This window comes from Rhinoraja longicauda, chromosome 8 (genome assembly GCF_053455715.1).
Source record: "Rhinoraja longicauda isolate Sanriku21f chromosome 8, sRhiLon1.1, whole genome shotgun sequence".
In the NCBI taxonomy this organism is placed as follows: domain Eukaryota; kingdom Metazoa; phylum Chordata; class Chondrichthyes; order Rajiformes; family Arhynchobatidae; genus Rhinoraja; species Rhinoraja longicauda.
Genome location: NC_135960.1, coordinates 28,741,886 through 28,757,642, shown reverse-complemented (window position 1 = coordinate 28,757,642; position 15,757 = coordinate 28,741,886). Strand labels below are relative to the sequence as shown.

The following is a 15,757-nucleotide window of genomic DNA, read 5'->3' as shown; positions in this document are numbered from 1 at the left end:
AACTACACCACCCTGGCCGTTAAACCACAGATGATACGTGCTCTTGCGTGAGCTGTAAGGAAGTGAACACTTCCTGTAGATGCTACGTTGAAGCGGCATGAGCCTTGATGTATGTTTTTCTCTTGATGCTGTCTATGCAGAGGTTGGATTACCTGTTAAAGCAGGAGAGGTTCATTGAGGCACTCTCCCTTGCCTGGTCACTTCATGAAGGAAAAGCCAAGGCAGTAGTGGGTGAGTGAAAATTCTACATAAATAGAAGATTGCATCGATAGATTAACTTTTAAAATTGTAGTATTTGTTTACATTTATAAAATAGGTGAAACATATCGTAGAGAATAAGAGCATTCACCCCATCATGTTTATGCTATATTTTGCAAAAGATAGTAATGTACAGTTCCAACAGTAATTTGGAATTCAGAAGTTCAAAATTTTTAGGGAATTAATAATTTGAGATTGGCTAGGAGAGGAATTCCAGAGTTCAGAATTGCTTGGGTTAATTATATGGGGAGAAGAGATTATTCAAAAGTTTCAACACAATGATGACAATTGCAAGAGAGTGAAAGAGCAGAAAGGTAGTGTTGAGGTCAAGATTGCATCCCCTATAAATTTATTAAATAGTGGAGCAGGCTTGAGAGGATGACAAACCTGCTTTTTATGTTCTTATATTAACTTTGAGAGCAATCTTGAGGGACGAGGAAAGCTGCTTTTGAATAAAGAATGGCAACATTTTACGTGCTATGTAATGCAGAGAAGCTTCAAGCAAAAATTTAGTTGTGGATCTGGTGAGATTGCTTCTGAGAATACACACGATATTTGTGACTTAATGTCTGTGAAGTGCCAGAATGGAGAAAGAGTGAAAAGTAATACAAATGTTCCTATATGGGGTAAACAAGAGTGTAACTATATTGGGTAACTGAGAAATATGTTTGACAGCACGAAAGACTAATGCCCAAATATCTTGCACGGTGAAAATACTGTGTTCATATGTACGTTGAGGTCAAGTTACACAGATTTCATTTCCTAATGCCCCATCCCATTTGATCTTCTCTTGTGTGATGTATGAATTTGTATTTCAGCCATCGTGTTGGAGCTGCTAAATTCAAAAAAATTGTTTCCAATCCACAAAATTGGCCAATTAAATTAATTATCAATTGTAATAAATTTACTGCATTGTAGATTTATATATGGTACAAAACTAAAAAAGCATTTGGAAATAGGTTAATGTTGCATGTTAAATTTACACTGCACATGTCTAACCATGTGTTCATGAGATTTATGTGGATTACTACAGTCCCCCACTGTTAATGTCCGAAGAGTGAAAATCCAAAATCCAGCTGTGTAGTTAGTTTACTTTAATCTCTGAAAAAGCATAAATTAAATGCATGATTTTCTTGATTTAGTTTAATATTTTTTCTCTGCTTTTCTAAATCTTTGTTTACCATATTTATTGTTCACATTCGACAAATTCTTTAAATTCAATTTAATTGCTTGGCTTGATTACTTCTACATACAGTAAATAATCCAATTAAATGAATGAAGCAGGATATTTTTACTCTATTGTATTTTAACCTTTTGCTATGATCAATGAAGGGAAGAAAATAGGTTAACCAATGTGCTAATAAAATAAAAATGAATACCTACAATAGGAAATATTACAATTGGTGTTTAGAGAAACAAAATGGTGAAATCACGAGTTAACGGGCTAAAGGTAATTTTTGATTTAAAAAGAACAATTCCTAGACCAATGACCATCATGCACCATTGAGTGTCATAAAAACAGCAAGGAAACTGACCTTTCAGACCAACTCATCCATGCTGACCAAGATGCCCCGCTAAAGTAGGTCCCATTTGGCTCAGTTTGGCCCATATCCCTCTAAACCTTTCCTATCTGTGTACCTGTCCAGACGTCTTTTAAATGTTGTTATTGTACATGGCTCCTCTACTTCCTCTAGCAAAAAGCAAAGTGTTGGAGGTACTCAGTGGATCAGAGAGCATCTGAAGGTTTCTTCAGATGTCTGAAGAAGGGTCCCAACTAGAAATGCTGCCTGTCCAATCCCTCCACATATGCTGCGTAACGCACAGTTCGTCCCATTTACCCACCACCTCTGTGTTGCCTCCCAGGTTCCTATCAAATCTTTCCCTTCCAACCTTAAACCTATTCCCTGCATTCTTGATTCCTCTTCCCTGGGGGAAAAAGACACTGTCCATTCACTCTATATATTCACCTCATGATTTTTTATACGTCTATTAGATCACCCCTCAGCCTCCTGAAAATCCGTAAAGTCCTAGCTTGCCTAATCTCTATCTCTAGCTTATGTCCTATTCTCGCCCCTGACGTCCTGGCAACGTTTTTGTAAATCTTCTCTGCACCCTTTCTAGTTTAAAGGTATTTTTCCTTTTTGTAGAGGGACCAAAGCTGAATATGATACTCCATGTGCATCCTCAACAATGTCTTGTATAATTGTAACATAACATCCCAACTTCTGTATTCAATTTCCCTGAATGATGAATGCCAGCATGCCAAAAGACGCCTTCACCACCCTGTCAACCTACGACGCCACTTTCAGGGACCAATGTACCTGTACTCTTTGATCCCACTGCTATACAATACTCCCCAGTGCCCTACCGTTTGCTGTGAAGTCCCTGCCCTGGTTCAACCACCCTAATTGCAACACCTCACACTTATGTGAATTTAACTCCATGAGCCATTCCTCAGATCACTTGCCCAGCTGATCAAGATTCAGCTGTATTGGTTGATAATCATTTTCACGGTTGACGATACCACCTATTTATCTGTCATTTGCAAACTTACCAAAGTGGGAGGAAGCTGGAAGATAGGAGGGACAAGACAAAGCTCGATGAGTGACAAGTGGATACTGGCGTGGCGGGTTTTGATGGGCAGATGGTTGGACAATGGCTGGAGATGAAATGACAAAAGGTGTGAGATAAGGGTAGGTGTGAGTTGTGAAGCTAGAAGAAGGAATGTAGTTGGAAGAAGTTGGGTAAGGGGAGAAATGGGTGCACGTCCAGGTGGGGAACTGGGAAGTGGGGGTAGGTGGTAGGTTAGGGGTTGTTTGTAGGTTAGTTACCCAAAATTGAACAATTCAATATTCGTACCATAAGCTAACAAAGACAAGTTCGTCATGGCTATCAGACTGCACCTTCTAATCTTCTACCCCTCTTCTAAGAAGTGCTGCCATTACACTACCTCAATTGGTTATCCATTATTATATTTTAAAATCTTTTTTGTTCTACTTGAGGTTGCGTTAACATTTTGCACTGTTATACTGTATGGCACTCGTCATATTTATGATTGTATTTTTTATTTCTGTATGTTACCTATTTACTTTGTGAGCTTCATGTGAATAGGGATTTCATTGCACCCTGGTATACATGACAATAAACTAATCTGAACCTAAACCTCAAGCTATCCTTATGAAATAATGAGGCAGCAAGGTGGGGGCGACATGGTGGCGCAACGGTAGAGTTGCTGCCTTACAGCGAATGCAGCGCCGGAGACTCGGGTTCGATCCTGACTACAGGTGCTGTACTGTATGGAGTTTGTACGTTCTCCCCGTGACCTGCGTGGGTTTTCTCCGAGATCTTCGGTTTCCTCCCACACTCCAAAGACGTACAGGTTTGTAGGTTAATTGACTGGGTAAATGTAAAAATTGTCCCTAGTGTGTGTAGGATAGTGATAATGTGCGGGGATCGCTGGGCGGCGCGGACTCGGTGGACCGTAGGGCCTGTTTCCGCACTGTATCTCTAAATCTAAATGTAAAGGTGAGAGTTCCAGTAAGTCAAGTAGTTTAGTCCAATTTATAACTACTGCAGTTTCTCAAGATGGTATCCATTCATTTCAGAGATTGACAAAAGGCAGTTGGTATGCCCTGCGGGCAAATCCAGCAGATTAAAGCTCCATCCAATGTTTCTAAATCTCACTCCCTGAATAATGCTTTTTAATGCAATTATCCACATAAACACATTAGTCACTTTAGTGGCCTCAGTAAGGCTGATAATCTAGTGCTGAATTATCATTGCACTGCTGTCTTGGGGACATATGCTGTTTGCAACTAGATTTAGACGGCATTAAATAATTTCACTAAATAATAGGGTCTGGAGGAGAGGTAAAATTACAATATTTAACAGTATTCCCTTTTTCATGATTTCTATTTCTTTGTTTCTAAAAAAAAGATGGCATTCAAGAAAATGGTAAAACTGTTAAATATTGTTACTTTAATGTACATAGTGAATAACTATGGTTCATTGAAGCCTGTTTGTACAATTATCCTTTTTTCCCCATTGTTAGGGTTGTTTGGAGATCAGAGCAAGCGGAAAGGAGTTGTGGCTGATCGGGTAAAGTATTGCTCATTCATGACATTCATTTATTTTATTTCCTTAAAGCTGATGAGCATCACACTGAACATCAGTTCACCACACAATGTGCTCTTGATGTAGCTGTCTTGTAGAAGGACTCAAGATCTTGGATGTAGGGTTTGTTTTTTACTTGTGCTTGTCCAACATTTAAGTGGTCGTTAAACTACTGCATTGCATCATTTTTAATGTTTTTTGAAATTGGAAAAGGTGGGTTTTTATGGAATATTTTCCCCATGCCTTAACAGTTGCAACAGTTGAATAAATTGCAATTTGTGGAGTTACAGGTAATAGTCCCATGGCCCACTGCTTCACCGTTTATTAATGTAAACTCATAACAAATGAGCTACGTGGGTGTATAGGTTTATAAAATCTTTAGTGTAATTGTCCAGCAGAAATTGTTAATCCAATCTGAACGGTGGTTTAAATTGAATTTTTAAAAATTCTCCTTGGCGCGACAATTTTACTTGATTCTTGTCCCTGCATTTGCAACTGAATTTGGTCGTGACCATCTTATTTATAATCCCTGATTCTGAAATGTCTTGCAAGTGGAAACATCTCTGCATGTGCTCTACATGTTTTGTTTATGTGTGTTTCCATTCCTTCTGTTTCTCCATACCATTTAAATTAATTATGTCACATGAAGTATGTTATCTCCTTGTTCTTCCAATCACAAATGTACCACTTCAGAATGATATAAATTGGTTTGCGATAGTATGCCCGATCTGCAATTTTATTAATGCCTCTGGTATTTTGGCTGGGTTCTCATCTGCATTAACAGCACTCTAAGTCCCATCCACAAAGTTTGACATTTCCGATGTTCACATCTTGATTATTTATGTAAACATGAACAGCAGCTCTAGCTCCTATGGAACACAACTTCTCACCTTTTGGCTGTGTGAATAACTGTAATTCACCACTTTTCTCTGTCTCTGTTTTATAGCTATGTATACTGCCGCAAACTCTGCACGATCTGAACAAAGTGTAGAAATGCTCCATAATTACATAGACAGCTAACATTTTGTTCACTTGAATGTTTTTTGTTGCTCTGCATCAGCATTAGACTACAGGTGGGGTAGCTGATGTTTGCTTGGAGATAGGAATAAAGCTGATTTGTGTTTAACATCTTTTCAGATGGTAGAAATTCTGCTTCAGTATGCTGACCGAGCTTTGAAGAAATGCCCTGAGCAAGGCAAAATACAGGTTATGGAACAACATTTTCAGGCAAGTGAACAGCTAAAGCTTATTTTTCAGAAAAATGACACATATTAAAAAAAACACAAGAATATTAAAATAAATATTAAAATGTTAATACAAAATGAAAAAAAATATAAGATGCTGCTGATAGATAATCAACCTGAAGGTCTGATGCTGTCTCCCAACAGAAGCCCCTATTTCTGGCATAAAAGATTTTTATTTCAGGTTCCAGTATGTTTTTATTTTCTTTCAGTATTTTGTGTAACTTTAGCGCAGATTGGTGATTATGCAGTGTTAAGAGCCATAGTTTGTGACAGATAAATTAGGACTGTGACATGTTATCAGGTGCTGGTGATATTGGTCTTGTGGTGTAAATAAATGTGGGAGCCTATAGCAAGTGCAATTTATTCTGGAGTGTGCGGCATTTATTTCTGTATTCTTTTGTTTTTGTTCACAGGCTGTGGCTAACTAATTTTCCTCCGTGTGTCTTTGGTGTTAACATTTTGATGCTTTATTTATTGCCGTGAGGTCAATGGTTGCCCTTGTGGTCACCATGTGATGATGTTAGAAAGTAGTTGGGTGAGAGCTCAAGGGAGTGGGGAAGGGAAACTTTGGTGAGGACTCCAGTGAGTGGAGAGGAGGAGGATTAGATGAGGGCTCCAGTGAATAGAGGAGGGAATTGAGGCGAGGGATCCAGTGAGTGGGGAGGAGGGAGGCACTAGGCGAGGAGGAGATGGGGGGGGGGGGTGCAAAGGAAGGAGAGGGACGGGGAGGGTTTGGACAAAAGCTCTAATAGGGTAGAGGGGTTTGAATTTGGTGAGGAGATCAGTGGATAGTAAAGTGGGACTAGGCAAGGGGTCCTGTGACTCTGAGGGGGAGGGGCAAAAGCTTCAGTTCAGTATGGGGTAGGGAAAGAGCCAGTAACTCCAGCATGAGAGGGGTGTGCATCTAGGCAAAATTTGCAGTGTGGAGGGTGGGGAGGGGTCAAGGCAAGCACTCTCGTGAGAGAGTGGGGGGGGAAGGGATAGGATTGGGCAAATTTCTCCAGTGTGTGGGCTGGAGAACGAGGTGAGGGCTCCATTGCTATCAGAGTTTATGCCTTGCTTTGATAGCATACTACCATCGCAATCACACCAGGGAAAAACCCTTGATTCAACAGAGAATGCTGAAAGGGATGTCAGGTGCACAATCAGATATTCCTAACAATAATGACGTTCCTGCCTGCAATGTAGGACAGCTGATCTGCTAAACAATAAAAAACAGCATGCAATGAACAAAGCGAAATGTCACAACCAATCGTTCAGATCAGAGCTATGTAGTTCTACTACAACTAATCATTCAACATCTAGTCGAGTCATACAGGACGGAAACAGGCCTTTCGGCCCAACTCTTCTATGGTGATTATGATGCCCAATCTAAGCTAGTCCCATTCACCTGTGTTTGATCCATATCCCACTAAACCTTTCTGATCCACGTACCTGTCCAGCTGTCTTTTAAATGTTATGAATGTGTCGGTCTCAAGTTCTTGCTCTGGTAGCTTGTTCCATACACCCACTACCCTCTGTGTGGAAAAAGTTGCCCCTTGGGTTCCTTTTAAATCTTTTCCGTCTCTCACTTTAAATCTATGCCCTCTAGTCTTGATTCCCCGACCCTGGGGATAAAGACTATATTTACCTCATCTATTCTTCTCATGATTTAAAAAACCTCCACAGGCGGTCACGGTGGAGCAGCGGTAGAGTTGCTGCCTTACAACGAATGCAGCGCCGGAGATCCTGGTCCGATCCCGACTACGGGTGCTGTCTGTACAGAATTTGTACGTTTTCCCCATGACCTGCGTGGCTTTTCTCCGAGATCTTTGGTTTCCTCCCACACTCCAAAGACGTACAGGTTTGTACGTTAATTGGCTTGGTAAATGTAAAAATTGTCCCTAGTGGGTGTAGGATAGTGTTAATGTGCGGGGATCGCTGGTCGGCGCAGTCCCGGTGGGCCGAAAGGGCCCATTTCCACGCTGTATATCTAAAAAAAAGATCATCCCTCAGCCTCCTGTCCTGCAAGCAATAAAATCCTAGCCTGCCCACTCTCCCCATAGCTCAGGCCATCAAGTCCTGGCAATGTCCTTGTAAATTTTCTCGCATCAGTGCCAGCTTAGTAGCATCTTTTCTAATACATGGTGACCAAAACTAAACAATATTCTGAATGCGGCCTCACCACATCCCATATTTCGCCTGGGCATTTTACAACCCAGTGGTATGAATATTGATTTCTCTAACTTCAAGTAACCCCTGCATCCCTCCTCTCTCCATTCCACCCCCACCCAAGTTGCACCAGCTTCTCGTTCTCATCCAGCAATCAACCAACAATGGCCTGCTTCCTTTATAGAAGAATATAACTAAAGGAATTAAAGAGGAACCTTAGTATGAAATTGATACGCATCGATAGATTCTGTGGCTGGAGAATGGGACATTGAGGGACTCCAGTGTTATAGCGTTATCAGCACAGAAATAAGCCCAACTCATCCATTCCAAACTAGATATCCATCATTGCTAGTCCCATTTGCCTGTGTTTGATCTACTTCACTGTAAACCTTTCCTAATCATGACTTTATCCAAATATATTTTAAATGTTATTATAGCTGCATCAATCTCTTCCTCTGGCAACTTGTTTCATATATGTACCACCCTCAGTGTGGAAATAATTGCCCCACAGATTCCTATTAAATCTTTCCCTCTCACTTCAAACCTCACCCGATTATCATGGGTGAGCGGTTATCATGGGGACTTTAATCTACATATAGATTGGGCCAACCAGATTGGTAACAGTGCTGAGGAGGAGGATTTCCTGGAATGTATACAGGATAGGTTTTTAAACCAATATGTAGAGGAACTGACTGGAGGCCAGGCCATCCTAGACTGGGTATTGTGTAATGTAAAAGGATTATTCCACCGGGTGGCGCTTCGATAGCAGCCTCGCCTGCAGTCTGTCTGTCCCTTTCGTCTTTTTTTGTTATTTTTAGTGAGTTTTAAAAGTATGTGTTAATGTTCTCTGGTTTGTTTTAAGTGGGGGGTGGGTGGAGGTGTCGGGGGGAAACTTTTTTTCCATCTCTTACCTTGCCGGAGATGCAATTGTTTTCCGGATTGTATCTCCACTCGCTCTGCGGCCTAACATTGTGGAGTTGGAGGCCTTGCTCGGGAATGAATTTGAGCGTCACCGCGGGCGTGGATTTACCATCAGAGCGTACGATCCCTTGCCTGGGATCGACGTTCCAACTGTGGTCTGCGGACTTTAACATCAAGGAGCTCGCAGTCTCCGGTTGAGACCGACGTCGGGAAGCTACAAAAGCAGCGCGACGTTCGACTAGTCCCGCCCTGGGGTAGATCGCTCGGCGTGGGGGAGCTGAGATTCCCCCCCCCCCCCCCGATGCAAGAGCTTGATCACCCCAAAGGGGAAGGCCGGCTACAGGAGTAAGATCATCCCGTCAACAGAAGGTTAGAGCCCCACGACCCCTGGAGGACAAAGAAGGGAGAGATTGAACTTTTTTTTTGCCTTCCATCACAGTGAGGAATGCGGAGGAGTCTCTGGTGGATGTTCATGCTAAAAAGTATAATGTGTGTTCTGTTGCTTTTTATTAGTATAACTGACAAATGAAATTCCTCGTATGTTGCAAAATTTACATGGCTAATAAAGTATTATTATGATTAGTTAGCGATCTTGTTGCGCAAGGCCCTTGGGCAACAGTGACCATAATGTGGTGGAATTCTGCATTAGGATGGAGAGTGACACGGTTAATTCAGAGACTAGGGTCCTGAACTTGAATAAAGGAGACTTTGAGGGTATGAGACGGCAATTGGCTAGGATAGACTGACAAATTATACTTAAAGGGTTAACAATGGAGATGCAATGGCAAAAATTTAATGACTGCAAGGATGAACTCCAGAAATTGTTTATCCCTGTCCGATGAAAAAATAAAACTGGAAGGCGGCTCAACCGTGGCTGACGAGGGAAGTCAAGGATAGTGTTAAAGCCAAGGAAGAGGCATATAAATTGGCCAGAAGAAACGGCAAACCAGAGGACTGGGAGAAATTTAGAACTCAACAGAGGAGGACAAAGGGGTTAATTAAGAGGGGGGGAGAAAAAGAACATGAAAGAAAGCTTGCGGGAAATATAAAATGTAAAAGTTTCTAAAGGTATGTAAAAAGGAAAAGATTAGTGAAGCCGAATGTAGGTCCCTTACAGTCAGACAGATTAATTTATAATGGGAAACAAGGAAATGGCAGAACAGTTAAACAAATACTTTGCTTCTGCCTTCACTAAGGAAGACAATCTCCCGGAAATACTAGGGGACCGAGGATCTAGTGGGAGGGAGGAACTGAAGGGAATCCGTGTTAGTCATAAAATGGTGTTAGGTAAACTGTTAGGACTGAAGGCAGATAAATCCCCAGGGCCAGATGGTCTGCATCCCAGAGTGCTCAAGGAAGTGGCCCTAGAAATTGTGGATGCATTGGTGATCATTTTCCAATGTTCTCTCGACACTGGATCAGTTCCTGTGGACTAGAGGATAACCAATGTAACTTCACTTTTTAAGAAAGGAGGGAGAGAGAAAATGGAATTATAGAGCAATTAGCCTTACATCGGTAGTTGGGAAGATGCTGGAGTCGATTATTAAAAATGTTACAGCAGCACATTTGGAAAGCTGTGATGGGATCGGTCAAAATTAGCATGGATTTATGAAGGGGAAACCATGATTGACTAATCTTTTGGAATTTTTTGAGGATGTAACAAGTAGAATGGATAAGGGAAAGCCAGTGGATGTGGTTTATCTGGACTTTTTAAAAGCCTTTGACAAGGGCCCACATAAGAGATTAGTGTGCAAAATTAGAGCACATGGTTTTGGGGGTAGGGTATTGACATGGATAGAGAATTGGCTGGCAGACAGGAAGCATAGAGTAGGAATTAACGGGTCCTTTTCAGAATGGAGGCAGTAACTAGTGGTGTGCCTCAAGGCTCGGTGCTGGGACCCCAGTTGTTTACAATATATATTAACGATTTAGACGAGGGAATTAAATGTAACAACTCTAAGTTTGCGAATGACACAAAGCTGGGTGGCAGTGTGAGCTGCGAGGAGGATGCTATGAGGCTGCAGGGTGACTTGGATAAGTTGGGTGAGTAGGCAGATGCATGGCAGATGCAGTATAAAGTGGATAAATGTGAGATTATCCACTTTGGTGGCAAGAACAGGAAAGCAGATTATTATCTGAATGGAGTCAAATTAGGAGAAGGGGAGGTGCAACGAGACCTGGGTGTGCTTCTACGTCAGTTACTGGAAGTAAACATGCAGGTACTGGAGGCAGTAAAGAAAGCCAATGGCATTTTGGCCTTCATTGCGAGAGGATTTGAGTATGGGAGGAAGGAGGTCCTATTGCAGTTGTACAGCATAGGTTCATCAGGTTAATTCCCGGGATGACGGGACTGACATATGATGAAAGAATGGGTCGACTGGGCTTGTATTCGTTGGAATTTAGGATGAGAGGGGCTCTTAGAAACATATAAAATTCTTAGAGGATTGGACAGGGTAGATGCAGGAAAAATGTTCCCGCTGTTGGGAGAGCCCAGAACCAGGGGTCACAGTTTAAGAATAAGGGGTAGGCCATTTAGGACTGAGATGAGGAAAAACTTTCACCCAGAGAGTTGTGAATCTGTGGAATTCTCTGCCACAGAAGACAGTGGAGACCAATTCACTCGATGTTTTCAAGAGAGAGTTCAATTTGGCTCTTGGGGCTAAGGGAATCGAGGGATATGGGGAAAAAGCCAGAACGGGGTACTGATTTTGGATGATCAGCCATGATCATATTGAATGGCGGTGCTGGCTCCAAGGGCCGAATGGCCTACTCCTGCACCTATTTTCTATGTTTCTACCCCTTGATCCCCTTATTACTTGGAAAAAGACCATGTGCATTCACCCTGTCTTTGATCTTCTACACGAAGGGTTGCCAACTATCTCACTCCCAAATATGGGACAAGGTGACGTCACCGCACCGCGCCCCACGTGACCGCACACAGCCAGCGGCCACGTGCTCCCGCTCCACCAATGGCGGCCGCCCGTGCTGGGAGGTCGTGTGGACTATTACTCCCTCTGAGGGAGTAACATTAAATCAGTGCTTTCAAGTCACGCAGTTGGTTACAATCTACTTAACTTGCTTAAACCTGCGGGAATTCGTCCAATCTACATAAAATAGTCAGAAACTGAGCCATTCTTTGACACTAATCGCAGGTTCCCCATTGACAGTCCGGTTTAATTCCTTGCGGCAGCCGGTAAAACGAGCCAGACTGCTGTCTTGGAGGGCATGTTTGGTTGGTTGGTTGGGTGGGCAGGAAACCATCGGGTTTTTTGATTCCTTTCCCCTCCCCAGAACTTACCGACTAAGGCAGCGTCCTTGGTAAACGTGCACACAATGTTGGTGGAGTTTGTGGTTGCAGCGAGCGAGCCCGACTCGCAAGAGAGGGAAGCGCCAGACATCAGGAGGAACAGGGGGTCGAGCTGCCCCAATGAGAACATGGTGTGCAGTCGGCGTTATTAACACTGAGACAGCTGCCCTTGATGTCTCCAGTGCCATTATATATATGAGGCAGGCGCTGGTCACACTCGCTCACATTGCAACCGCGACCCAATGCAAGGGCGTGATGTATTTCCTGCCCATACTCTGCAGAGATCCCCACTTGCACTTTAGAGACCACCTTCCGACCTTTACACAAGGAGTCACAATGATCCACCATCTGACTTAAAGCGATTTGGGAATGACGACCGGTCGCCAACTCGAAACATTAACTCTGTTTCTCTTTCTGACCCGCTGAGCTTTTCCCCGTGGCATTTCTGTTAAATTTTACACCGAGTTAGCCTAAACCTTTACATTTAAACCTGGGATTTAAAAACCTCGCTGATTATTACTACATTTTATTGCGATTTCTGGGTGCCCCTAACGGAGGTTGCGTAGCAACCCGCCTCCTGGCCCAGGCGGCTGCCGTTGGTGGTGCGGAGCACGTGGCCGCTGGCTGTGTGAGGTCACGTGGGGTGCGGGGTGGTGATGTCACCTTGTCCCATATTTGGGAGTGAGGAAAGTGTCAACCCTACTAATACGGGACAAGGGCGGTCCCGTACGGGACAAACCAATTTAGCCGAAAATATGAGATGTTCCGGCAAATACGGGATAGTTGGCAACCCTATCTACACCTCAAAAAGATCACCACTAAGTTTCCTACTCTCCAAGGAATAAAGTACAAGCCTGCACAACCGCTTCCTATAGCTCAGTTCCTTGAATCCTGGCAACACCCTCCTATTTTTTTGCAACACTCTTTCCCACTTAATAGCATCTTTCCTGTAACAGGGTAACCAAAACTGAAAATAATACGGGTATCACCAACCCCTTGTAAAACTGTAACATAATGTTGCAGCAAGAAACTAAGTATGAAACACAGACAAAGTTCTGACAAAGTGGTCAAGTCAAGTCAAGTCAATTTATTTGTATAGCACATTTAAAAACAACCCACGTTGACCAAAGTGCTGCACATCTGACTAGGGAAAAAAAAAGAAACATACAGTGGCAGGCAGCCAAACACAACGGCGCGGCCATCTTGAACAAAATGTTAATTCAATCACCCACAGTCCAACAACAAAAGCATTAAATAAGCATCAAAATTACACCCCCAAAAAACCCCCAAAAACACAGTCCAACAATAAAAGCACTAGCTGTAGAATGTTGAAGAAAATCAAGTGTGACAACTTCATTAGTTTCTTGAAAGCTTGCTGTTGCTTCAGGCAGCTATCAGTCAAATTGTAAGGGACACTGTCTGACCAGAAGATTATTGCATAATAGACTGTTTGAGAGAATGATTTCTTGGGATCAAATCCATGATCTTTTTGCCTGGTACTTAATGTGTGTTAGCTTAATTCCGAAGGAGGACATTTGAACAGCTGAAAAAGTTCATGGTATTTTCCTCCTCTGAGCCTTTGAGCAATTGTGCTATAGTTATCAGTTGTAATATTGTTACGTTGCTCTGAACAGCCTAGGCCTTTGCTGTAATTTGATGGAAGTTTGTAATCAGTCTGTGCTTCATGAAAACTATGATCAGTGACACCATGTTCATCTCATGTGAGTGAGATTGCTATCTACAAACTTCTCGCCCCAAACTGGTTGATTCACCCCTCAGCCTCAGAGAAGCGAGGAATGCATATATGCATGTTCGCTTATGTGCATATATGCATATATGTGTACATATGTATGTGTGTGGCATATGTATGGATATATGTGTGTATGTATGTATATGTTTGTGTATGTGTATATATATGTAAATGAGATAACGTTTGTGAATTAATTGATGAGTAGCGGAGCAGGGTTAGGAATAAATAAGTGTATACTTCCTCCTACTTTTCGAACATGTAAGATTTAATTTGTGTTTATGAGAATTTATTCATTGAGTTGTGTATAGGTTTACTGTTCATTTCATTTTATTGTTAATTTGTTTTGATTTTATCTTTTTTTGTGTTACACGTTCAAAATAAAATATAAACAACAAACAAATTATAAATTACCAGCTTGCGTGTGTCAAAGCTGAGGTTGTTCTTGTCAAATCTATAGATATCCAGAATAAAATTGTTGGAAGGGTTTAAAATGATAGTTTCGAGGCTTGCACTGAGTGGAGCACGTATGGACATCGTTAGGGTCATAGAATCATACATACTGCACGGAAACTACCCTTTGGCCCAACTATGGCGACATGGGTAAGTTTAAAATGACCATCTAAAAATATGCACATTTACCTTCCTATGCGTACCTTCTAAATGGAACAAATAAAGATAAATAATTTCTGGTCGCTGCAGAAAGAACATACTTAAAAAAAAAAGCAAGAGCTTTTTATGCACTGTGTGGTAGGGATTCATACTGCACAACCCGAGAGGATAGGAACAGAGTCAACAGCAGCCTTCAAAATTTTGTTGAATAAATGGCTGAAGGAAAAATATTGGACGGATAACGAAAGTGTGCTGGAGTAGGACTAATAGACAGCTCAAGTTCAATGGAGTGCCGAACTTCATCCTTGACTGTACCAGCATGATGATGAGTTTTTCGATTTAATGAACATTATCCATCAATGGACACACTTGAGATCCACTAGTCAAAACAAATATTAATACAGTATTTAATGGTACACTAAGTGGATACCTCAAAAGAATATTTGATTTGTCCTTTTTTAAAGCATATAATCAATTCATTGTGCATTGGGATCTTGCAACATTCAATTCACAGTTTTAAAGTAATTGAGCTGTGACTATTCAACAAAGAACTGTCTTTAGCCAGAGGATACACCTGATTAACACTTCTGTTCACAGGATGACATTTTTTAAGTGCAGTGGTCATATTTGTCAGTCTTTGTGAAATAAATAATCAGTTAATGCATTTTGTTAGTATTGTTATTCAAGATATCTTTTGTTTTGAAAGAAACCAGAGAATAAGCACATTGTCAACTGAACCAGATTATTAATATTTGGGGGAATTCTCTCATAGTGTTGAAACCTCTCACGGAAATCGTGTGTTCTCTGTCATCAAATATTTATGTTTTATCATAATTTCCTTTGTAGGAGATGGTACCTGTCATGGTGGATTACTGTCTTCTGCTGGAACGCATGTAAGTCTCAGATATTATATATTTTTAATGCCTGTGCTAAATTTAAATGGTTAGGTTGAAGATGAAGGTTTGTTGGCAAATTTTTGAATTTTGATTTTTAGCTTTGTTTATGAAATTTCATTAATGTCAGCAATTAATTATTTTGGTTCATAAAATGAAGATAATATTAACTGCAATTATGAAAGGTAATATATTGAGAATAAGAAGGAATGGGTGATGTTTTGGGACGAGGCCCTTCTTCAGACTAAATTTGAAGACTTGAGTCTGAAGTAGGGTCTCTCCAGAGATGCTGCCTGTCCCGCTGAGTTACTCTAGCATTTTGTGTTTACGGTTTAAACCAGCTTCTGCAGTTCCTTCCTACACATGTTGGGAATAGGTTTCCCTTTGCATTGCAAATCTTCTGAATTAAGAAATGTCATATCTTAAAATATGGGTCAGAGTGTCTTTGAGCAAATAATCTTCCTCTAACAATTCATAATCTTGGCCTTTGTCCATCATATAAACTACTACT

General features: G+C 41.5%; 1 protein-coding gene across 3 annotated transcripts in view; it reads left to right on the top strand.

The window, feature by feature from the left end:
- The window catches only part of vps8 (VPS8 subunit of CORVET complex), a 432,205-nt gene that overhangs the window by 59,071 nt on the left and 357,377 nt on the right, over positions 1 to 15,757 (top strand). For all 3 annotated transcript variants that reach the window (XM_078403484.1, XM_078403485.1, XM_078403483.1), the window contains exons 17-20: positions 141 to 231; positions 4,310 to 4,356; positions 5,509 to 5,598; positions 15,200 to 15,246. In XM_078403484.1, coding sequence (XP_078259610.1) covers positions 141 to 231; positions 4,310 to 4,356; positions 5,509 to 5,598; positions 15,200 to 15,246 — 275 coding nt within the window. The remainder of the gene's footprint in view (positions 1 to 140; positions 232 to 4,309; positions 4,357 to 5,508; positions 5,599 to 15,199; positions 15,247 to 15,757) is intronic.